The 23,154-nt window shown below is 37.8% G+C and overlaps 1 protein-coding gene across 3 annotated transcripts in view; it reads left to right on the forward strand.

The window, feature by feature from the left end:
• The window catches only part of U2SURP (U2 snRNP associated SURP domain containing), a 50,691-nt gene that overhangs the window by 14,646 nt on the left and 12,891 nt on the right, over positions 1–23,154 (forward strand). Inside the window, exons 4-21 of one of the 3 annotated variants that reach the window (XM_058661406.1) lie at positions 828–926; positions 2,019–2,133; positions 2,555–2,688; positions 6,266–6,333; positions 6,860–6,954; positions 7,036–7,071; positions 7,157–7,239; positions 9,640–9,805; positions 10,204–10,415; positions 11,343–11,386; positions 14,457–14,561; positions 15,417–15,483; positions 15,563–15,726; positions 17,002–17,164; positions 17,633–17,712; positions 18,408–18,495; positions 20,125–20,247; positions 21,952–22,108. In XM_058661406.1, coding sequence (XP_058517389.1) covers positions 828–926; positions 2,019–2,133; positions 2,555–2,688; positions 6,266–6,333; positions 6,860–6,954; positions 7,036–7,071; positions 7,157–7,239; positions 9,640–9,805; positions 10,204–10,415; positions 11,343–11,386; positions 14,457–14,561; positions 15,417–15,483; positions 15,563–15,726; positions 17,002–17,164; positions 17,633–17,712; positions 18,408–18,495; positions 20,125–20,247; positions 21,952–22,108 — 1,999 coding nt within the window. Of the gene's footprint in view, positions 1–827; positions 927–2,018; positions 2,134–2,554; positions 2,689–6,265; positions 6,334–6,859; positions 6,955–7,035; positions 7,072–7,156; positions 7,240–9,639; positions 9,806–10,203; positions 10,416–11,342; positions 11,387–14,456; positions 14,562–15,416; positions 15,484–15,562; positions 15,727–17,001; positions 17,165–17,632; positions 17,713–18,407; positions 18,496–20,124; positions 20,248–21,951; positions 22,109–23,154 lie in introns of those variants that run through there. The other 2 variants (XM_058661407.1, XM_058661408.1) reach the window with 2 other exon arrangements.

The raw sequence follows: 23,154 nt of genomic DNA on the forward strand, positions 1-23,154 counted from the left end.
GGTAGTGGGGAACTGTGTTCACACTCTCCACTGGGTGGGAGGAAGCCTTTTAAAAAATGATGTGATGGGCCCGGCGGCGTGGCCTAGCGGCTAAAGTCCTCGCCTTGAAAGCCCCAGGATCCCATATGGGCGCCGGTTCTAATCCCGGCAGCTCCACTTCCCATCCAGCTCCCTGATTGTGGCCTGGGAAAGCAGTCGAGGACGGCCCAATGCATTGGGATCCTGCACCCGCGTGGGAGACCCGGAAGAGGTTCCTGGTCCCAGCTTCGGATTGGCGCGTACCGGCCCGTTGCAGCTCACTTGGGGAGTGAAACATCGGATGGAAGATCTTCCTCTCTGTCCTCCTCTCTGTATATCCGGCTTTCCAATAATAATAAAATCTTTAAAAAAAAAAAATGATGTGATTTCTGGTACCTGAAGCTGGAGTTCGAGCTCATAGATTCCTACTACTGGACCGTGGACATGTCTGGATCTCTCTTTGTGTTGGAAGTCGTTTCCTCTCATTGCTACCTTTGCCTGGTAACTTCTGTATTTTCCCTCTAAGATGCTTTCATTCTTGTTCTGAACTTGAGGCCTGATTCTTTTTTTATGAATTTTTAATAACCTGTTATTAATAACCTGTTGAACTTTAGCTAACCCACAAAGACCTTCTTTAATGAATATTTATCATAGTCAAGCCCAAAACAGGCTTAGAGTAGACTTGATTTTCTTTTACAGAAAGATTTTTAAAGAATGATCTGTTTTAAAGAATTGTTATTAACTGAGGTATATTGTTATAGTTGAAGTTAAGCATGTGTATGTAAAGGTATGGTTCTTATTTTTCATAGCCTCTCCTAGAAAATAAACTTAAAGCATTCAGTATTGGAAAGATGAGTACAGCTAAGCGAACTTTAAGTAAGAAGGAGCAAGAAGAATTAAAGAAAAAGGTAATATTTAAATCATTTTTTACTTGGGTGAATGGTAATTTCATAAATATAGTTCTGCTATATTTGTCTTTGCCAAATTGTTCATGAAGACAGGGACATTTTGTATCCGTGTCAACTCAGTATACAAGTGATTGCTTTCCTCATTGTCTTGTAGAAAATATTATTGAAGGAGATTTGTTTAGTAGGTGAAAAATGGAATCTCAGGGTAGGTTTTCATTTTCATCTATCTTATGATTTGGTTTTTGTTTCTGTGAACTGCTCACGTCTAACCATGCCATATCTGCAGCACTGGTAGAAGGAGCGGCGGGTTTGTTCTCCAGTTTGTCAGTCGTATTTTTATGTTGTGTCTGGTGTTTTCCTTGCAGAAGCCATTGTTGTGTCATTCAGTTTTCCTTTTTTTCCCTGTGATTCCTAGTGTTTCGGTCCAGTTTTTTCCACTTGTAACTTATAAAGAGATGCGGTCATGGTTTCTTCCATTGTGGTTTCGTTTTCAAGAAAATTTAATGTAATTGACTATTTTTGATATTCCCTTTTCTTGAATGCTAGATTTCCATACGCTGTTCACTTTTTGTCTTCATTTTCTGTTCTGTGTCCTTTGGCTTTTTGTTTATGCATGCTTTGGAATATTTAAAATATCCATAATTGGAAATGCCAAGATTCTTTTAAGCTGCTTTTCTTTGATGTCACCTCTCTGAAGTAGGTGTCACTGCTACCACTTCTGATTCTTGTCTTTGGTTTGAAAGTAGCTCTTTATATTCATTAAGTCATCAGAATTGGTAAAAATTAAAAATGTTAAGTAGACTTTTCTATAAGCAATTGTTAAATAGTTTGGCCCTTGAATTGTCACTAAATGCACATAACTTGTAAATCTATACAAGGTAAGTCTTTCCTGATATCACAAATTATCTGAAGAGGAAAATAGCTTTTCCTAGTTCCAGTGTTTAATATCTGTTTAGAATTAGGTGTTATTACGTTTTTTTGAGACTGCTTAATATGGAAAAGGAGGCGTTTTCCTTTACATTATTTTTTTAATGAATTTAACCTTATGTGCAGTAGTTTTATATTATAATTGATACTTTCCTGTATATTTAGGAGGACGAAAAGGCAGCTGCTGAGATTTATGAAGAATTCCTTGCTGCTTTTGAAGGAGGTGATGGTAATAAAGTAAAGACGTTTGTGCGAGGAGGTGTTGTTAATGCAGCTAAAGGTAGGTGTACGCCTTGCCGAGCCCTGTAGATGATGATGGAAGAAGCTAGTTCTTTCAGCTTTTGTGTTTTCTCTCTGTCAGCACCCTCTAGTGGTTACATTAATTAGCGCAGTAAATGACCAAATGTGGATTGATGAGATATTATGACTGGATAACTTTAAAGTGATTTTGTACCTTTGCTTTGGGGTTTCAAGATGGCTGAACATTTTGCAGTAGGTTTAATATATTTCGTAGCTTTACTATAAAATAACTGAATTTTTGTGGGTGAGGCAGTAATATTTATGTTTAATTTCGTATTTGTCAGTGTTGATAGGTCTTAATACTAAAAAAAAATCAACTGATTTGGGTTAATTTTAAATAAAAAGTGAAGAAAAACAAGTCATGTGAAATTAGTTTTGAAGCTGAATGTTTTAAATTTCAGAAGAACATGAAACAGATGAGAAAAGAGGTAAAATTTATAAGCCATCTTCAAGATTTGCGGATCAGAAGAATCCTCCAAATCAGTCATCCAATGAAAGACCACCATCACTTCTTGTAATAGAAACCAAAAAACCTGTAAGTCATACTTAGTAATTGGAGCTTTGTGTTCAGAGATGACACTACCAATGGCAGTTTGTAATCAGGATACTGGCACTGTGAGTAGGACTTTGATTTATTTATTTTTTTAATCAGGAGTAAATTTTTAGTTTTAATGCCTTCTATCCCAGTAATGTACTTGGATGAGAAATAATAAAGTAGAAGACAGATTTTTTTTTTTATGTTCTTTGAGCAGTGTTTATTTGCTACTACTAACAGTACATATCCTACAAGTCAAAACAAGCTATGTTTAGGTATAAATGTACACTGTTTAGGCTAAAAATATAAAATAATGGGACTGTTTTTAAGCAGTCTGAACAGAGGTATTTACATTGTAGGATTGATTTCATAGGACAGTTTTGGAAGTCATTGACAAATGGTGATATTGCCTTTAAAAAGTTAGATATTTATGTGAAAGGCTGGGGGGAGGGCTCAGAGAAGGAGACATGGATAAGGAGACTGCCCACCTGCCGGTTTGCTTCCCAGGTGTCTACTTCACCTGAGGCTGGGCCACACTGGGGCTTCCTGGGAAGTCAGTCAGTCCTGGTCTCCCACGTGAGGATCAGGTGGCAGGGAGGGAGTTGCTCGAGCTGAAATGTGCCTCCCAGTTTGTGCGCCAATAGAAATCTGAAATCTGGTCCAGAGCCGTGGCTTGAGCTGAGCCCCCTGCTGTGGGATGCTGCCATGTCCCAAGTGGCGCCTGATGTAGCCACAAATCACTGGCAATGCGTTATCTTGTAATTACTGTGAGTTGTGAAAAAAAAATTTATTCTTGTGAGAATTTTGTAGGGGATGATAGAGATGAGGCTGAAATACGGTTGTATTCACTAGTGCGGCTGATTCTTGTGATTTTTAAGATGGTTCTGGAAGCAACTTCTTAATAGCTTTACTGAAATACATTTCACATACTACACTTTGGACTATTGGATAATTTTTATCTATACTAAGAGTTGTCCAGGAATTACTACATAATTTCAGAACATTTTTATCATTCTTAAAAGAAACCCTATGCTCATAATGGATCCTCTTTATAACCACTCATCTATTTTCTTTCTCTTTTGATATAACTTCTGGATGTTCTGTACACATAGTCCTGTAATATGTGATCTTTTGTGTCTGAATTTTTTACTTGGCATAATTCAAAATTCACCCTTGTGGCATGTATCAGGACTTCATTCCTTCTTGTGGTTGAAGAATACTCCATTTTATGGATGGTTCTTTGCTATTCATTATCTGAAGGATGTTTGATTTATTTCAACTGTAAGACTTGCAACTATAAATGTGTATGAGCTCTTGTGTGCACGAATGTTTTCATTTCTGTAAATGTACACAGAGATACTTTGTATGGTGCAGGTGTTGTGGTGGAGAGGGTTAAGCGGCTGCCTGTGATACTAGCATCTCATTTCAGACCATCAGTTGAGGCCTGAATGCACTGCCTCAGATGTAGCTCCCTGCTAATGTGCTTGGGAAAGCAGCAAAAGACAGCCTAAGTACCTGGGCCCTGTTCCTGCACGTGGGAGACCTGGATGGGGTTCCTGGCTCCTGGCTTCTGCCTGGACTAGTTCTGGCCATTGCAGCCATTTTGGGAAATGAAGCCGTATAGGAAAGATCTTTCCTTCCTACCCACCTCCTCTCTTTGTCTTTTTTCCTCTTCCCTCACATCCTCTTTCAACGTAAATAAGTACAAGTTCACTGTGGTGATAGGAACTTTTAAAATTTGTGCTAGGTTTTCATACTAAGCATTTTCCACAAGCCTTTTGAAGGTCCTTGTGTACATGAAAGGCACCTGACAGGCACCAAAGGAAAGTTGAATTCGATGTATGTCCTTCTGAAGTATCTTTGTACATGCCTGCAGTGGGAATTGCTGGCTGGCATGGTGACTGTATGTTTAAAATTTTGAAACTGACACACTGTACCACAGTTATTTTCCACTGTTTGCCTTTAATTCCAAGTGATAATAGGAGGTTTCTATTTTCCCTGCATCTTCAACTTTTTTGTCATTTTTTATTACACTTCATTGTGGCTTTGATTTGCACACCTGAAGGTGAGCATCTCTTTATGTTTATTGTTCAGATTTAATTTTTTGGAGAAATGTATTCAAGTTGTTGGCCTGTTTTTAAGTTGGACTTTTTATTGTTGAGTTTTAACATCATTTTACATGTTGTGGAGCAGTTTCTTTTCAGCTATATTATGATTTTTCAAGTGTTTTCTTCCTCCCTGCTTCCTTCATTCCTTTCTTCCTTCCTTCTGCTGGTTAACTTTCAGATGGCTGTTGAAACACCTCGTGCTGGGTTGGGAGCTGGGAACTCCGTCCAGTTCTTCTGTGTGGGTGGCAGAAACCCAGTTACTTGAATCATTGATGCTGCTTCCTGGACGGATTGTTGGTGGGAAGCTGGAGTCGAGAGTTGAGGAAGCTGGGAATAGAACCCAGGCATTATGATGTGGGATACGGGTTTTCTTGACTCTGGGCTAACTGTACTCTCCTTCATTTTCTTGATGGAAGTGTGGGAATATTTTATAGCTTTTGGTGTAATATCTAAGCAGGCATGACCAGGGCAAGAGGATGAAGATTCATTACTGTTTTTCTGTAAGCGCTTTATGATTTTAGCTTTTGTATTTAGGTCTGTGAACCATTTTGAGTTAATTTTTGTGTGTGGTCTGAAATAAGTCTTTTCATTCTTACTCACATCTTATTATTTTATTGTCCCAGCATCATTTGTTGAGAACATATTTTTCTCAATTGAATTACCTTGGCTTAAAAAAAAAAATAATTGTTTAGATAGCAGTTAGAGAGGAGAGACATACACACAAAATCTTTCATCCATTGGTTCACTTTCCAGACGGCTACAAATGCCAGGATTGGACTAGACTGAGCCAGGAGGCCAGAGCTTCATGCGTGCTGGGGCCCAAGTACTTTAGACATCACCGGTCGCTTTCCCAGGCGTATTAGTAGGGAGCTGAATCAGATGTGGAGCATCTGGGATTTGAACCAGTGTCCATGTGGGATGCTGGCATTGCTTTAGCATGCTATGGCATAACACTAGTCCCACCTTGACATTTTTTAAAGAGAGATTCTAAAGGTGGATTTAGCAGCAGGTTTTTAAAAAATGAATTTATTAATACATTAGTCTGTTAGCATTAGAAATAGTTTTAAAAGGGTATCCAAGGCTATTTCTCAATGGTTCAGTAATTCTTAACTTTCTAAGGTGATTGCTTTAAACAGCATCCATTTTTGTTAGGTGTTGCTAGCAGTAATGTTACATTTCCCTTTAGAAGCTTGATGTTTCTTAATCTTTGCCTTAATCCCCGGCAGCCTCACTGTCAGGCTTTTGGGAAGATAAAAGTTAGTGGCTCCTTTAAGACTACTGATTGTCATTTTAATGACTTATTTAAATAATTTATTTGGGGGTACCAGGAAGGGAAATTCAATGACAGAAGTGTCCTTTTTACTTTAAAAATTGGGATTGACAATGATTTTAAAATGATCTTACTTTTGAGCCATTAGTTTTGTTTAACATTCCCTTGTTTAAAGTATAACTTGTCATATCCTTCATAGCCATTGAAGAAGGGGGAGAAAGAAAAGAAAAAAAGCAATTTGGAACTCTTCAAGGAAGAGTTGAAACAGTAAGTTTCATCATGGAGAGTTACTATCATAGGTTTGTGATAGTTACAGATTCAGGTATGAAGAATGTGCTATCAGCTAGTTATTAACCAGCTTGTTGGCGGAAGTTGTTTTAGATATTCTGATAATATTTTTGTGGGGCATGTTAGAAGTGAATTAACATTCAATTCAGCATTAAGTTTGTTTGTATTATATGCATCCAGTTGATTAATGTCCTGTGATTTGTTTCCAGTGGTAGCAGTATATTCACTGTCATGGGGTATAAGGAGTGAATAAACTTTGCAGTTAATAAGATCAGTTTTTATAATGTTGATTTCTGCCTCATCTTAAAAATGGTCTTTATTTTCCGTTGCTCGGGTGGTGTCATCAGATACTTGCTCGGGGCTCTCTTGTAGCTAGGGGCTCCCTAATCATGGTTGTCAGTGTTGGTAACCAGTAACCTGAAAGTATGTGAAGTTACATGAAAAACTATTAGTGTGTATGATCAAATTGCGGCTTGTTTTTGGTAATTATAAGTATTTTTAACAGAATTCAGGAAGAGCGTGATGAGAGACATAAAACAAAAGGCAGGTTAAGTCGATTTGAGCCTCCTCAGTCGGATTCGGATGGTCAGCGTCGTTCCAGTAAGTGACCTTACTTTAGTATGTATGATTGTGACTCATTATTCTAAAAACTAAGAGTTTTTCTCTTTTCCTTCCTTTAAGTGGATGCGCCTTCAAGAAGAAATAGATCATCTGGTGGTAATACAGTTTTTTGCTTTTTTTAATTAGTAAATTGTCCAAACTTTGTATTTTGGAGGTTATAATTGTTTTTTCTTTACTCTAGTTCTTGATGATTATGCGCCTGGCTCACATGATGTAGGAGATCCAAGCACTACTAATTTATACCTTGGAAACATTAATCCACAGGTAATATTTAGGAAAGTAAGATGAATATTAGCTATATGTTTTATGCTGTTGAAAACGAGCTGTTTTGTATTCAGTAATAAAGTCAGGATTCAAAGTTTACAGATGAAATAAAAGTAGGTAGTTTTTAAAATTGTCTTGTAAACTAAAGACTTAATGGTGTGACCCAAATTGTTCTGCCACTGATTCAGCAAGACTTGTTTTATCTTTCATTAACTTAAATGTACTTTAAATCAGAAGTGGTTTTACTGTTCTGCTGTCTGGAACCAGTGGTGGATCCTGGTGTTTTGAGATGAACTCCAGCTTATCATAGCTTGTTTTCTTATGGAATACTCTTTTCTTCTCCTTATATCTTCGAAGTCTTTCTGCACATCAGTATGGTTAGTTTTATTGCAGAGGTGTAGTGGTTGACTCATACTCTTTTAAAATAATATACTCTTTCTGAAGTTATATATTTGCCCTCTCCTTTGATGGTTGTTGAAAAAAAGAAAGATAATTAGACTCTTTTCTTTTTGCTTGTTGTTAACAAATATCTTCCTGCTTAACTTAAATGTGTGTAATTAGCAAATAACCAAACTGCTTGAAAAATGCTGTTAAAAATCTAAGCATCATCACTGGAAGAACAGTTTATTTAGAACCTAGGGCCATTAAATACAAGAGTTGGAATGGCTTTTGAGTGCTACTTGAGTGGTCTTGATAGTTCTGAGATGTTGGCCTCCTTGCACCAGGGTTGAGAGAATCTTTTCAAGGTCTATTGGTTTACCTTAGTGCATCCACAAACCTAAGGACATGCTGCAGAACTTGGTCAGGAGAATAGTCCAACCTGTTCTGCATTCTGTCCTCTGACAAGGCACTCATTGTCACCTGCTAGCCTAGATGAGCTAAGTGTCATGTCCTCCAGGTAGATCTGGGCATGCTGTCCACCACACAGGCATCAACATGAGTGAAGAGGCCCAGTCCTAATACATGTACTCCAAGGTCTGACCACACATCCTGTGATTTTCCCTGTGGCCAGGGTCTGAGTGCAGTGGTCCAGTTGAGAAGTTCCCCAAGAAACCTTGTCTGGGATGACCTTAGACTTGACTATGGTGTGCGCCAGTCAGTGTTTGTCAGCTGTACTATTGGATGCAGTTGCCTGGGCAGTTCCTTCATCTAATGCGAACCAATGAATACTGTGGCCCAGCCCAGCCAGCCAGCCAACCAGCCAGCCAACCAGCTAGCCACACTGTATTCTCACTATAGCAACAGGTGCTGCAGCCTAGTCAGCGCAATCTCCAGTGACCCTCACCAGGCCCATGCCCAGCCCCAGTTTTTAACTCTTGTGTGTGCCAGCCAGTGCAGAGTCAGGTGTGATCTGTTACCTGCACCAGCTACACACTTACTAGTGGATGTGGTTACCTGGTCATTTCACCTCAGCCCCATATCTTAACCAGTAGGTGCTGCAGCCTAGCCTAGCCCATTCAACCTGCCACGAATCTGATCTCATGCCATACCAGTAGCTGGTGCGACCTAGTTGGGACAACTCCCCAAAACCTCAATTAGGCCCACCCCCAATACTGGTTTTAGTGTGTGTTGGCCTCTGCTATGTCCTAGCTCAGACCAACCTGTGTCCCAGTTGGTTTTTATGCACACCTGTAGGTGCTGCAGTTTGGCTCAGCCAGACCCACCCCCAGACCTAGCCCTCACGTACGTTGACAGTCGCTACTGTTGTGTTCATCCTGGTCTGCCTCTACCTCTGGTTCTTACGCTGACTGGCTGTAGGTATAATTTAGCTGGGGAGTGTGCACAGTTTCCCTGTCAGGCATGGATCTTAAGTTTGTTATGAGGCACTGTGGATGAATCTGACATGACAGTACTGCTACCCACAGTACAGCCTGCTGTGGAGGGCTGGTGCTTCACCTGACGCAGCTGACCCATACCCATTTAGCCTCTTGTGTATACCAGTGGGTGCAGCATCCTAGCCCAGTCTGAGCTGCCCCCAGTCCCAGCTCATGCTTATCAATGATAAGCAGTGGCCCAGCAAGGGATTCCCCAAAGTTCCCCTGCCAGACCCCCTGCCAGCCCTGGGTCTTGTGTGTGCCAGCAGGTGCTACAGCTAGTCTTGAGATGGCCTGCCCCTAGCTCTTGGAGGTGGGTGAAGCAGCCTAGCCCAGCCTGGCCTACCATTAGCCCTCGTGATGTTGGCATCTTATATAAGTAAGTCTGAAAGCTTCTGTTAGGAAAAGATTTGTGAATTTGCCATGAGGGTAGAATTTTACCTATATAGAGTTCCTAGTGCTTGAATGGTAGAATTAATGTTGCCCTTAATGTTGTAAAACCTGCTTTGTTTTCTGTTGCATAGAATCTGTTTTCTTCCTTCCTCTCCTTCATTCCTTTTCATATCAACATTCTGCCTGTTAATAGATGAATGAAGAAATGCTGTGCCAAGAATTTGGGAGATTTGGACCATTAGCCAGTGTGAAGATTATGTGGCCCAGAACTGATGAAGAAAGAGCGAGAGAGAGAAATTGTGGTTTTGTGGCTTTCATGAATAGAAGAGATGCTGAAAGAGCTTTAAAAAATTTAAATGGTAAGGAAGTTTTTATTGCCATTGGTAAAATTCAGACTGTTTTGATTTGAAAAAAAAAAAATAATGAAAATCATAATATGGAGAAAATGGGCCTAACCCGTAAGAGGTTCCTGGTTCCCTGCTTTGGACCGGCGCAGCACCGGCCCGTTGCGGCTCACTTGGGGAGTGAAACATCGGATGGAAGATCTTCCTCTCTGTCTCTCCTCCTCTCTGTATATCCGGCTTTCCAATAATAATAAATGAAAATCTTAAAAAAAAAAAAAAAGAAAAAAAAAATGGGCCTAAAATGGAGAGGCTAAAAATTGAAAAAATCAAGTCATCAGAAGTATTTTCTTCTGTTATCAAAATAACCTTTTTGGTTTTTTTTGTTTGTTTTGTCTTTTTTTTTTTTTTTGTAGGAAAAATGATTATGTCTTTTGAAATGAAGTTAGGTTGGGGTAAAGCTGTACCTATTCCTCCACATCCAATATACATTCCTCCTTCCATGATGGAACATACGCTTCCCCCACCTCCTTCCGGACTGCCTTTTAACGCGCAACCTAGAGAACGGTTAAAAAACCCCAATGCTCCCATGTTACCACCGCCCAAAAACAAGGAGGATTTTGAGAAGGTAATTTTAAAAGTGTACATAGGGCTGCATCTAGTTTGTAAATACTAAATCTGTGGTAGTATTTCTTTTCAACAACTTTATAGAAAAAGTGTGTATAATTCTGTTTGACAACTCTTAAAAAAATAAATAAATGTGTTCCCTGCCTTAGCCCATGGAAACCCTGTATTGAAATACTAGGTTGTATTTTTTTTTGTGGCTATCATTCCTTTTTTGACTACTTGTTAAGTTTTTTTCCCCTCTCTGTCCAGTGTTGTAACCAGGCTTACTTAAGTGCAGTATCTAAATTTACTTTGGTTAATATTCCCTTGTTATTTTATTGGTTAAGTGCACTGAATTAGAAAGACTCCTTAAATAGTTAAATTGTTTGGATAGCAGCTAGCTAACTTAGTTTTCAAGGTCTGAGGTATTAGAATATTTGAGAGCATATGTGAATTTTTTAAAGAGTTATCTAGTAAAAGCAAGGGTGAGTATTTCCTTTGTATTAAATATAAAACCAACCTAATTGAAAGTTATAAGAATTTGTTGGTTCTGTTATGGATTAATTACACTTAAAAATGACAGGGCTGGTTTTAAAGGCTTGGGAACAAAGTAGCAAACTGTATGGTCAGAGGCAAACAGTTAATTATTTCACAAATTAAAATCTTTATCTGATAATTCTCAGTGTAGTACCTATTTCAGTGCATTGGTGTGCATTCTGGCAGGAATGTTCTGATTCTTTGCATTTGGTGAACATTTATTGTTCACTGAACACATCCATTTGCATTTATGTAATTGCTTAGTGTATAATTACTTCAAATGCAGTGATTGCCTGCAAAACTTGTGATTTAGATGTGTAGTGTTTTCAATGCATATGTATATTTTTGCTTGTTACTTGTTAACAATACTCACATATTCTATGTTTATTATCTGATGTGACTTCATATACAGACTCTGTCGCAAGCCATAGTCAAAGTGGTTATCCCAACAGAAAGGTACATGTTTTTCTTTATTATTACTGATCTAAATATAGACAATATCCCCTTCTGAATTAAAAGAAAAATGGTGTTGAGGAAAAGGTAATATCTTGACTGAGCAATGGTTTCTTCGCAGTACTTTTGGGAGGGGTTATATGAAATATAAGTAGCATTAGCGTATTTTACAATTTTATGCCATTGTCTTTTTTGGTTTTGTACTTATCAATGTAGGGAATTTATATAGTGTTAGGTAGACTGTTAATAGATTTAAAGTGGAGTTGATGTTCTAATAATGAGACTGTTAGCATGGGAAAAATAGGTGTTTTAAATGTTCATTCAATTTTAGGTAATGTTGCAATTTGACCCAATCTGCTGTTGCTTTTTCTTGGTTCCTGAATTATCTGCATTTATACACAACTTTGGTTGAGTTCTCCTTACTGGAGACATGGTTTTGGTTTTTTCCTAATTGATTTTTTTTAAGAAGAGATTCCTTTTTTTTTTTTTGGTGAAGATTTGATATCCCAGGAAGTTTTTTGTGACAATAAAGATATTTGGAATTCTTTTTATTTCCCTTTCCTTCTTTCTGTTTTCCTTTCTCAACATACTGTTATAGCAGCACTCACATTCTAGGTATGCTCTTGCTCAGTCAAGCTAAGCCTTTTCCCAAACACATGAACACAACACCGGTTGAATAATAAATGAACACAAAGAATACCAAATTCTCTTTGACATTGGCCTTGGTGAGCAACACCAGCTGAACTGTCTGCGGCAGCGGGGGACCAGGAAAACACCATGGGATGGATTGGGAGAGTATACAGTTTTTGACCAGACATTGGTACGATCAACTCCAATAAATGTGGTTTTATTATAACTGAGAGACGATAATTTTTTTGGTTGTTGTTACCCAGAGTAAGATAATTATTTTAAAATAAAATAATGCACTTTTAATATATCATCTTTTTGTACTACACTGCTTCATTCTGATAGAAAAGCCACCATTTTTTATATTAAGAAATTAAAACACACAGTCCTTAAGGAACAAGAGTGTGATTAAGTTCTTTATAAATTTTTAATTCAAGGTAGTAACAATTGTCAGATTTTGATTTTAAGTAATCATGAAACATTAAAAAATGTTTAATTAGGAAAAAAGATTTTTCTCAGTTACAAGCCTGTTTAAAACTATAGTGGGTTTTTTTTCCACCATTAAAACAGTCACAGGAGTGTGTTTTTGTAATATTCCAAAGCACAGTGTCTAGTTGTAGCTATATGTGTGGCTCAGCATACTTCTAAACAAAGTTTTGAGTATACATTTGGCTGAAACATCAGCGTGATGTTGGAATGAATCCTTTGGTTTTAAACTTGCTGCACCATTTTTCATCTACTTTTAATACTGAAGTCAAGTTGTTTTTGACTTAATTTACACAAGTTTCTGGATGTATATGTGTGTGTATAGCTATATAGTGTTTGTCCACCTAGTAATTGGCCATTTTATTATATATCAAATTTCTTTTGGTTTTAATTTAACTCATATCAGTGGGAGTTTGGGAACTGAATCGTAACTTTGGATTCTCTCCCTTTCTTCAAAATAGCACCATGGATGCTTAGTGTATATTCTGATTTTGATATTAAGAACTGCATATTTGCACAGCAAGTTATAATTAAGTGAAAAGATTTTTAATTTAAAATTAAGCCATGTTTTTGGTTCTTTGGTCTTAATGAGGCTGAATTGGTAGTTTTAAATATACACTTTCCATTTGTAAACATTTAAACTTTTGTATAATTTTTTACTTTCATCGGACTCCCCCCCGACTGTGTAGCACTTGTAGAGCCCACCTCAGTAGATTTGTTTGAAAACAGTGAGAAGATAATTATAGTCACAATGAGTTAGATTGTTTTACTGTTTATGTACTCTGAATCAGGGCATTATAGAGCCAAATTGTCTTGTTTTATAACTGTATTTATTTATATTCTAGCAGTTACATGAACTAATTTGAGTTGGGAATGCTAAAGGTGTGATTTAGTGTGTGCCTTGTGCGAAGAGCCAGTATCCTTTTGCTTTTCCCAGTTGTCGTCTGCCAGCTGTATGCTAGTGGGCTGGTGAGATGAGAATTCCAAAGCAGCTTATGAATAAGAGGAATCGTTTTTGCCTGACACTTTAGTCCCTCTCTAAAATTGTGTTCGTAGTCTAGTATCACATGACTTTAGGACTTACCTTTAGATTTTAAAAATACAGGCTTTCCATGAGTCCAACCGGTCAAATGCCTGTACTACAAAGTGGCACGTATTTATTTGGACTTAAATTCTTGAAAATAATAGATACGGAAAATGGGAAGGACATCTCACCATGTCCCTCATTTTGGAAAGTGTTAAAACTCCGTCTAATGCTTTGGCAGTACAATTTTTTCATTGGTTTCTCACTGCCCAGGCAGAATTGTCAATGTGATGAGTGAACTAGTTTGGAATGTGGTCCAAAGGGATGTTGCCTCATTGAAGGTCAAATTTAATAAAAGCTCCATCTGGTATATATGGCCTGGAAAGTGTAGGAATTGGATGGATTCTTTATTAAATTAGGCCTAAAACTTATTAAGTAGTTTTCCATTTTTATAAATTACAGTCATGGTCACAACATTCAAAATTACCACTTAAGTGCTTGAATTGGGGAAATAAGGTAGTGTGTAAGCTTTAGACGGCTATAAGGCTATAATGAATGCAAAGTCCCAGTTACTAAACTTATGTATTGTAGCTTTCTGATTAGTTGTGATTCATAATTTAATATCGTGTTTGGAAAGTAAACTTAAGTGGCATTTTAAAAATTGAAGCTTGATTACTGCGAGGGTGTTTTGTGGTTCCCACCCCCCCCTTAGCAGCCCTCCCCTTCCCATTCCCCTCCTCCTCCCCCCTCCCCGTCGCCCTGCCTCCTCTTAATGCATAAGGTGTTAACATGTGGTCCAGTTTGCCATATTGGTAATAAATTCTGTATTAGTCAGCAGATAATCTTTTCCTGCACAATTGTAGTAATTTAGGTCAAATGTAGTTTTATATAGTGGTAGGTCTGAATCCATTTTCTTTAACTGTGTTGTTGTTGTAGGAATTTGCTCGCTCTGATACATCGAATGATAGAGTTTGTTGTACGAGAAGGGCCGATGTTTGAAGCTATGATTATGAACAGAGAAATCAACAATCCTATGTTCAGGTGTGCATTTAAAAAATTGGTGATCAATTTTTAAGTGTATAGTTAAAGATTTATATTGTTGTGTAACGTTGGCCACACCCATTCGACCTTCAGTAATGTTCTAAAATTGAAATTTTCTGCCCGTTAAATAGTGACTCTTACCCTGCCCTTCCATGCGACCTCCATTTGCTCTTGTTCCCGTGGATTTGACAATGCTGTATGTTAGATTTTCTTCCTTTTAAAGACTACATTATACTGGGTTATATATATCTATGTACACACATACACACATAGATAGCATATTCTGTATATCTCTGTATATTTAAAAATATTTTTAGCTTATATTCTGGAGTTAATATTTGCAAGAAAAATGTTCTAAAAAGCATGAAATTAGTTTTGCTAGAGAATAAGTCAGTTTTAGTAATTAGAATAAAATGTGCTGAGATCGAGTTCCTGTTACATTTGATTTGGTTAATTAGCATTATTTGAGTTTTCTTTAGAAGGGAAATACCTTGTGTTACGCATTTCAGTGAAAGTGTTTTCAAATGTGACATGTACTCGAACACAGTGAGTCATTGTACAAGGAAATTGCTATCCTGTGATGGCACTAATTTAACAGACACATTCCTACAGTGATGTTTGCTGAGTGGTAGGATCCAGCCAAGTGCATGTCTTCTGAGTGTCGCTGGCAGACAGAGGCAGCCTTATGGGCAAGGCCATGAAGCAGTGGGCAGTGCCTGCTGGATGGCGCTGCTGGAGAAATTCCCTCTGGGAATACTTGCTTTTGGTTTTATTTAGAACTAAATGGACAAATCATGTTTTCTCATTTATTGATGCTCCCCTGAAGATAACTGTGTTAACTTTATGTTTGTTTAGATTCTTATTTGAAAACCAGACACCAGCTCATGTTTACTATAGGTGGAAGCTTTATTCTATTCTGCAGGTAAGTAGAATCAATTATTAGTTAATTTTAACTCTGAGTTATTAGATCTCTGTAATGACCCTCTGGCTATATTTATTAGGGAGATTCACCGACGAAGTGGCGTACAGAAGATTTTCGTATGTTCAAAAATGGATCTTTCTGGAGGCCACCACCATTAAATCCCTACCTCCATGGGATGTCAGAAGAGCAAGAACAAGAGGCGTTCGTGGAGGAGCCTAGTAAAAAGGGAGCTCTTAAGGAAGAGTAAGATGGTTTTCCTTTCCGTCACATACTCGAAAAAGTTGCTTTTAATGATTGCTTCCATTAGTGGTCTTCCTAAGGTAGAATTTTTCTTTTTTCCTTTTAGAATGCTCAATAACATCTTTTACATATGCTTTATAATTTCTGTTGAGAGATAAAAGTGTTTATCTTGTTAATTTTGACCCTACTGATAGAAATTAATGCTGATCTCTCTTTTTTTTTTTAAAGATTTATTTTATTTTTATTACAAAGTCAGATATACTGAGAGGAGGAGAGACAGAGAGGAAGTGGAGCTGCCGGGATTAGAACCAGCGGCCATATGGGATCAAGGCGAGGACCTTAGCCACTAGGCCACGCTGCCGAGCCCAATGCTGATCTCTTAAACATGACTAACATCTTTAGCATTGTGCTACTTTTTGAATTCCCACAGAAATGATCTGGACTCACTTAGAATTCTTACCTCTCTGCAAAATAAACGGGGGAAATTACTATATGTCAGAGTTAGTTATTGACTATGCAGAGCTTTGCCAAAGAGTTTGCAGTGTGTCACAAGCTGTGAGATAGCCGCCATGGCAAATAGGTTATTGTTGGTGCGCAGTCTGTCCTGGTGGGGTGTATTCGGCCTCATAGGAGGAAGCATAGTCTACTGAAGTTAGAGTGAATGTGGAGGAGGAGAAGATGCAGCTTCACCCCAAGCTGACTTTATTTCAAAAGTTGTAATTGTTTTTCTACAAAAAAGAAAAAAGTCGCTGTGATAACTTTCAAAAGTCAAAGTGCATTGTTTGTGAGAGCATTTGCTAATGGAGTGGTAGAGTAATTGGTTCTAGTGGTTTCTGGTATTGATCTTCACTTTGGCCCAGGCGTCCACAACCTCAGCCCAAGGGCCAAATCCCTGTCTTCTGTACAGAAACAGTTCCTAGTTCCATGCAGAAATACTGGCCTATGGACTCCCTCCAAGGAAGGGGCCAAAGAGCATGAAGGTCCCTCAGTGTAACGGATCATAGGCCTGAGGCAGTCTCAAATACTGGTGAAAAACTACCCAGAATTGTATCTTTATATATGAATACATAATTTATGAATTAAAAATACCACTGGAGTTTTATTCAGGGCAAATTGTTCTTTGCTATATAGGTTCTGTAAAAATTTTAGCAAATTTGAGAGGCTTAACAGTTAAATTTTCAGAATGATTTTATTGAGCTAAGAAATTAATTTGTAAGCTGAAGCTATAATGACATGGAAATCTGTATAGATACTTATGAGCTTAAAATGTATATTCAGACAGAGGGACAAATTAGAAGAAATCTTGCGAGGATTAACTCCAAGGAAAAATGATATTGGAGATGCAATGGTTTTTTGTCTTAATAATGCTGAAGCTGCTGAAGAAATAGTGGATTGTATTACTGAGTCACTGTCCATCTTAAAGACACCCCTTCCTAAAAAGGTATGATAGTGATTTTTCTTTATGAATTTAAAATTCTTAACCCATCTCAAAGATAGGACAGGTGCTGGGAGAGTACATATCTTCTATGGAGTGTTTAATTAAGAAGAGGTGTGATAATAGCTTTCTTTCGAGCTTTGGATTGGTTTCGTTTTTGGATGTAAAACTTCACTGATAAAACCTTTCCTTTGCTAGATAGTTCTTTTCGTTCTGCTAGAGAGACTTGCTGTGTTCGTTGATACATGCTAACAACAACCTCAAATGTACATGAATTAACATAATATTCCTGCCAGTGACATGATTATGATGTAGAATTCCGTGTAATTATTCCAATTGATAATGATTATTAGAGTTAAACATTAGCCTTACACCACTGATTCCAGGTAATGACAGTACAGAAATTTTTATAGCCAGATTTTAGGTAGTGATTTTTATTTTTAATCCATTCTGTGTTATCTTTTGGCGTTACAGATTGCCAGGTTATATTTGGTTTCTGATGTTTTGTACAATTCTTCAGCCAAAGTTGCCAATGCTTCATATTACAGAAAATTGTAAGTATACTGATGTAAGTTGATATTCTTGAAGTGAAAATTTAATGACTTCAAAAAAAGGAGGATTATTTGTTAATGCTGATAGTGAAAAAATAGTCCTTATCTTAGTTTATGGAAGTTTTTGAAAATTGACTTTCATTCATGAACCAGTGTAAGCTAAATTACCAGTTTTTCGAATGCTTTTAGAAAATGATTGTACAAAATGCTTGTAAAATCTAGTATGTAGATTTGTTTGTACCAAAATAAATTTTTATTTCCACGAACTTTTGAAGTAATTTTGTGTAATAAACTGAAATCATGAAAATAATAGCAAAAATAAGACAAAGTAGATAACATAATTTCTGGAAATACAGTCTGTATTTTCTTACTCTATTTACTGTAGTCCATTAATGTTTTCTGAGTTGGTAGACATCATACCACTAAGCCCTTTGATATTGTAACTCTTCCTGGCTTTGCAAAACCCCATGTTTATTTTATGAAGTTTCTTGTAAGATATTGAAAATATTAGATATATGGCAATGAAGGGAACTTGTATTTAAGATTCTTGAGGCATTTGCGGGAAATTCAGAATGATAGTAAAAGCAATTCAGTTATGACTTGGAGTTCTTGCTTTTCAAGATTGTTTGAATTAGCATGCTGAAGATGAGGTAGATTTTTATATAAATTCTATTTCAAAAATGTTATTTAATTTTCAGTTTTGAAACAAAATTATGTCAGATATTTTCAGACCTCAATGCTACCTATCGTACAATTCAAGGCCATTTACAATCTGAGAACTTTAAGGTATGTGTATTTTACTGTTTTTGCCATGGTTTTCGGAACAGGCAGATGGTGAGGGCATTGGAAGGCTGAAGGGTGCATAAGACCACTTTAATAAAAATCTGCATGTTTTAGAAAGTTTTGAATGTCTTCCATTTTACTTTTATCATTTAAAAATGTCTTACATTTTACTGCATTAACTAGTGTTACTTTGTTGGGTTAATAATTTAACTGTTAACTGTTTTCAGAAAGCACGTTGCGAAAATGTATGGCATATGCAACCTAACTGGATTAGAGGACATACATTTTAGTTGCTTATGTTTAAAAAGCAGTAATTTTTTAAAAAAAATTCTGAAGGATGGGCCTGGCATCGTAGCTGAGCGGCTTAAATCCTCATCTTTCATGTACCGCGAAACCAGTTCTAACCAGTTCTAATCAGTTCTAACCAGTTCTAATCCCAGCAGCCCGGCCTCCCATCCAGATCCTTGCAGGTGGCCTGGGAAAGCTGTCGAGGACGGCCCAAAGCCTTGGCACCCTGCACCCGCGTGGGAGACCAGGAGGAGACTTACGGCTTCGGATCGGCTCAGCTCCGGCCATTACAGCCGCTTGGGGAGTGAATCAACAGACAGGAAGTTTTCCTCTCCTATTTTCTGTATATCTGGCTTTCCACCAAAAATGAATGAATCTTTTTTTTTTTTTTAAATTTCTGAATGATGAAGACCAGTGTTAAGGAATTCCAAACAAAGCCTCTTAAAGTTGAATAAAATAGAATAGTTTCATGGGAAGAAGATTTTGCAAAGAAAAATCTTCTTAGCTTGGAAGTATGTACAGTGACCTCAGATTTTATATTATCCCTTTAAATATTTTTTCTTTACTTTTAGAATCTGACACCGAGTTAGAACCTAACAAAAATTCATGGTGAGGACAGGATAGGTGTCACCTGGGTTAGGAAGTCCCGCCCTGGATTTAGGAGGGAGCTTTGCTGCTCTGATTCCCAGCTTTTATAAGACAGGATGTGAGTGTTTCTCAGAATGTGGCTCCTGTTGAGTACCAGCAGTGCGGGAGTTGACTTTTTGTAAAAAAAGAACAAACATACTGCTTCTTCTTCTTTTTTTTTTTTAAGATTTATTTACTTTATTACAGCCAGATATACACAGAGGAGGAGAGACAGAGAGAAAGATCTTCCGTCCGATGATTCACTCCCCAAGTGAGCTGCAACGGCCGGTGCTGCGCCGATCCGAAGCCGGGAACCAGGAACCTCTTCCGGGTCTCCCACGCGGGTGCAGGGTCCCAATGCATTGGGCCGTCCTTGACTGCTTTCCCAGGCCACAAGCAGGGAGCTGGATGGGAAGTGGAGCTGCCGGGATTAGAACCGGTGCCCATATGGGATCCCAGCGTTTAAGGCGAGGACTCTAGCCATTAGGCCACGCCGCTGGGCCCTAACATATTGTTTCTTCATTATTTTCAGAAATTTGTCTGTTTAATTGAAGAATGAGATTGGTTTTCTTTTAAAATATGGTATTGATAATTTTTTTGATATTTTAAGAATACCGTCTTAAGTGTAAATTTAACAAATCATAATAATAATTTTCATGAACTGAAGTTTGACCCATATTGCTTAAAATAATTAATTGTTGTCTGTTTTCAATTTAGCAACGAGTAATGACCTGCTTCAGAGCGTGGGAAGATTGGGCAATATACCCAGAACCATTTTTGATCAAACTACAGAATATTTTCTTAGGCCTTGTAAATATTATTGAAGAAAAGGAAACAGAGGTAGGCACTCTTGTGTTTGATTGCTTTTAAATCTGTTTTGGAGAGAATGCTTGGGATACATGCTGTGTCAGTACTTCAGAAAGGGTTGTGGAGACATGGAATGAGAAAAAATGGACTGAGAAGTATGTTTGGGTGCAAAACTTCTGAAATTTCTGGCAGGCCCAGGACAAATTCGTATTCCCGTTTTCCGTGATGTTTTTCTGAAGTACTCATCTGTGTAAATTAGCATTTCTTTGAAAATGGCTATAGTTTACTACTACCTCGTGGATATTTATTGCTAACATTTCTGGATCCCAGGAATCTAAATTACATCTAACAGCAATTCTTTTTTGCTACCTTTTATTACCCTATTATAAATTTAAAACATATTTACTATACCTATCTTAACCAGACCCTAGCCTACTGTATCATTTTTTTAGGATTGATTTATTTATTTGAAAGAATTACGAGCGTGTCCTCCAGTCCCTTCCCAGGTGACTAGCGGGAAGCTGGACTGGAAGTGTTGCAATCAGGAGTCAGACTGGTGCCCACGTGGGATACTGGTGTCACAGGCAGTGGAATCACTCACTATGCCACAGTGCTTTTATAATAAATTACTGCGTATGCCATGTGATCTGTTGAATACCTATTCCCAGAAAATGCTGGCAGCGCAGTATGCTGTAGTTCTGAGTTTTTACCCTCATAGTTTGTGGCTGGCCAGGAGTTAGGATTCACTGCTGCAGCTCGGGTGAAAACACCTGATATGGCTGGCCAGGACAAATTCTACTAAAATGTGTGTCACTCTCACACCATTGTCAAGTTTGAAAAGCATGAGACCCCCCCCAAGTCTTGGAGGTAACGATAACTGTGAGTTAATACATGAAGATTCAGCGTAATCCTAGCATATTCTTCTCATCACTGTGCTCTTGCCAAGTGGTTCATTCCACTATACAATACAAGCTATTTTATTTTCACTTGGACTCTTGCAAGGTTCTCGTAATTGTCCTCTGCTCCAGCTCGCTTGTTCTGAGTTTAAATATGCAGTGCTAACCCCCTACCATTTGGACCTTCTACATGTTTGTCCTGGGATCTGTCAAGTCAGGTTAGGCTGACTTGGTTCATCTTCAGCCTCTGTAAGTGAGACTTAATTGTTAAACACTCTAATCGTATAATATACCTCTTTGTTGTAGTAATGATATAGTTGAACTTAGATTGAGATTGTTAGGATTATCTAATTTCCTGGTTTCCTGTACCCCATTGCACCCCGGTAACAGCAACGAAAATTTGATGTTCAGTAATGATGGGCTAAGCCTGTTATTTTTGCTGTTATGCTTATTATGACTTAATAAATACATAGCACAGTAAGCACTTTGTAAATATTAGATAAATAAGTGTATGATTGGGTTTTTTGGCAGACTGGGTGATAAACTATTCTTTTTTTTTTTTTTCTTTTTTTTTTTTTTTAAAGATTTATTTTATTTTTATTACAAAGTCAGATATAGTGAGAGGAGGAGAGACAGAGAGGAAGTGGAGCTGCCGGGACCAGAACCAGCAGCCATATGGGATCAAGGCAAGGACCTTAGCCACTAGGCCACGCTGCCGAGCCCGATAAACTATTCTTAATATGTCCTTACATGCGGATAGCTAACCAGAATAGCATGTAGTGGATTGGGAATTAATCCTGCAGTAAGCAGAGGAAAATGTTATAATAGTATGCTTTTGCAGGATGTCCCAGATGACCTTGACGGTGCCCCCATTGAGGAAGAACTTGATGGTGCACCTCTGGAAGATGTGGACGGAATTCCTATTGATGCTGCTCCCATTGATGATCTTGATGGAGTTCCTATAAAAAGTCTTGATGATGATCTTGATGGAGTGCCTTGTAAGTTCAAATTTTGAACTAGAATGAAATCTAGCTACTAAGTTTAGTTCCCAAATCTCTTCCATGTACATGCATGTTTATGTGGGAAAGAGGTCTTTAATTGCTCCTGGAATTAGGTTACTGACTTTTCCCTGTTTGATCAAACCTCAGATACTTTCTGATATGTTTGTGTCAAGAAAGGGCTTTTATTTCCTGGTTATACTTCTTTGTTGGGACAGTCAGTGTTTTCTTTTTCTTCACCGTTAAATTCCAGACAGTAATTCCAGGTCCATGGTTTTATTGGTTTCTACTTTATTTGAGGGACACATAGATGGAAAGAGAGATCGGTTGGTTCGTTTTCCAAATGCCACAACAGCTTGCACAGGGCAGGATCCAAAGCTGGGATCTAGGACTCAGTCCAGGGCTTCCATCTGCTGGCTAATTCCCCAAAATCCTGCCACAGTTGGGACTGAATCCATTAGCGGGGAACTGGCAGAATCCAGTGCTAGAACAGCCACCAGTGCCTCACAGGGGTCACCGTAGTGGGAAACCAGAATCCAGAACCAAAGCTGAGTTGATTTGGTTCTCAGGTGTCTTACTTGACCTGTTACTATTAATTCTGTTTTATTAGTTTTCCGAGCTGCTTAAAATAATTTTAAAAGTAGAATGTATACATAGATTTTTAACTATATTTGAATTATATATTAAAATAGCAAAAAGTTCGTGAATTGTCATTTAGATAAAGATGCTTCCTAAATTACTTAAAAATATTACTAGCTTACATTTTCTGAGTAGATAGTCATCCATAGTTTCACTTCCTATAATGGCATTCTGTAAATATTAAGTGGATAAGTTCAAGAATAAATAATTCATACCTGTTAAATACATTTGTAATGTATTGGTTTAGTTATTCTATTACTTGTTATTGTTAATCTCTTATGTGTCTAGTTTCTGAATTAAATTTTATCATACGTATGTATTCATAGAAAAAATAGTATATGTAGGGTTTCAGGTATCCCCATAGGATCTCCCTCTGCTAAGGAACACTGCCATATATATTTAAAATT

The sequence above is a fragment of the Ochotona princeps genome, chromosome 3 (genome assembly GCF_030435755.1).
Source record: "Ochotona princeps isolate mOchPri1 chromosome 3, mOchPri1.hap1, whole genome shotgun sequence".
In the NCBI taxonomy this organism is placed as follows: domain Eukaryota; kingdom Metazoa; phylum Chordata; class Mammalia; order Lagomorpha; family Ochotonidae; genus Ochotona; species Ochotona princeps.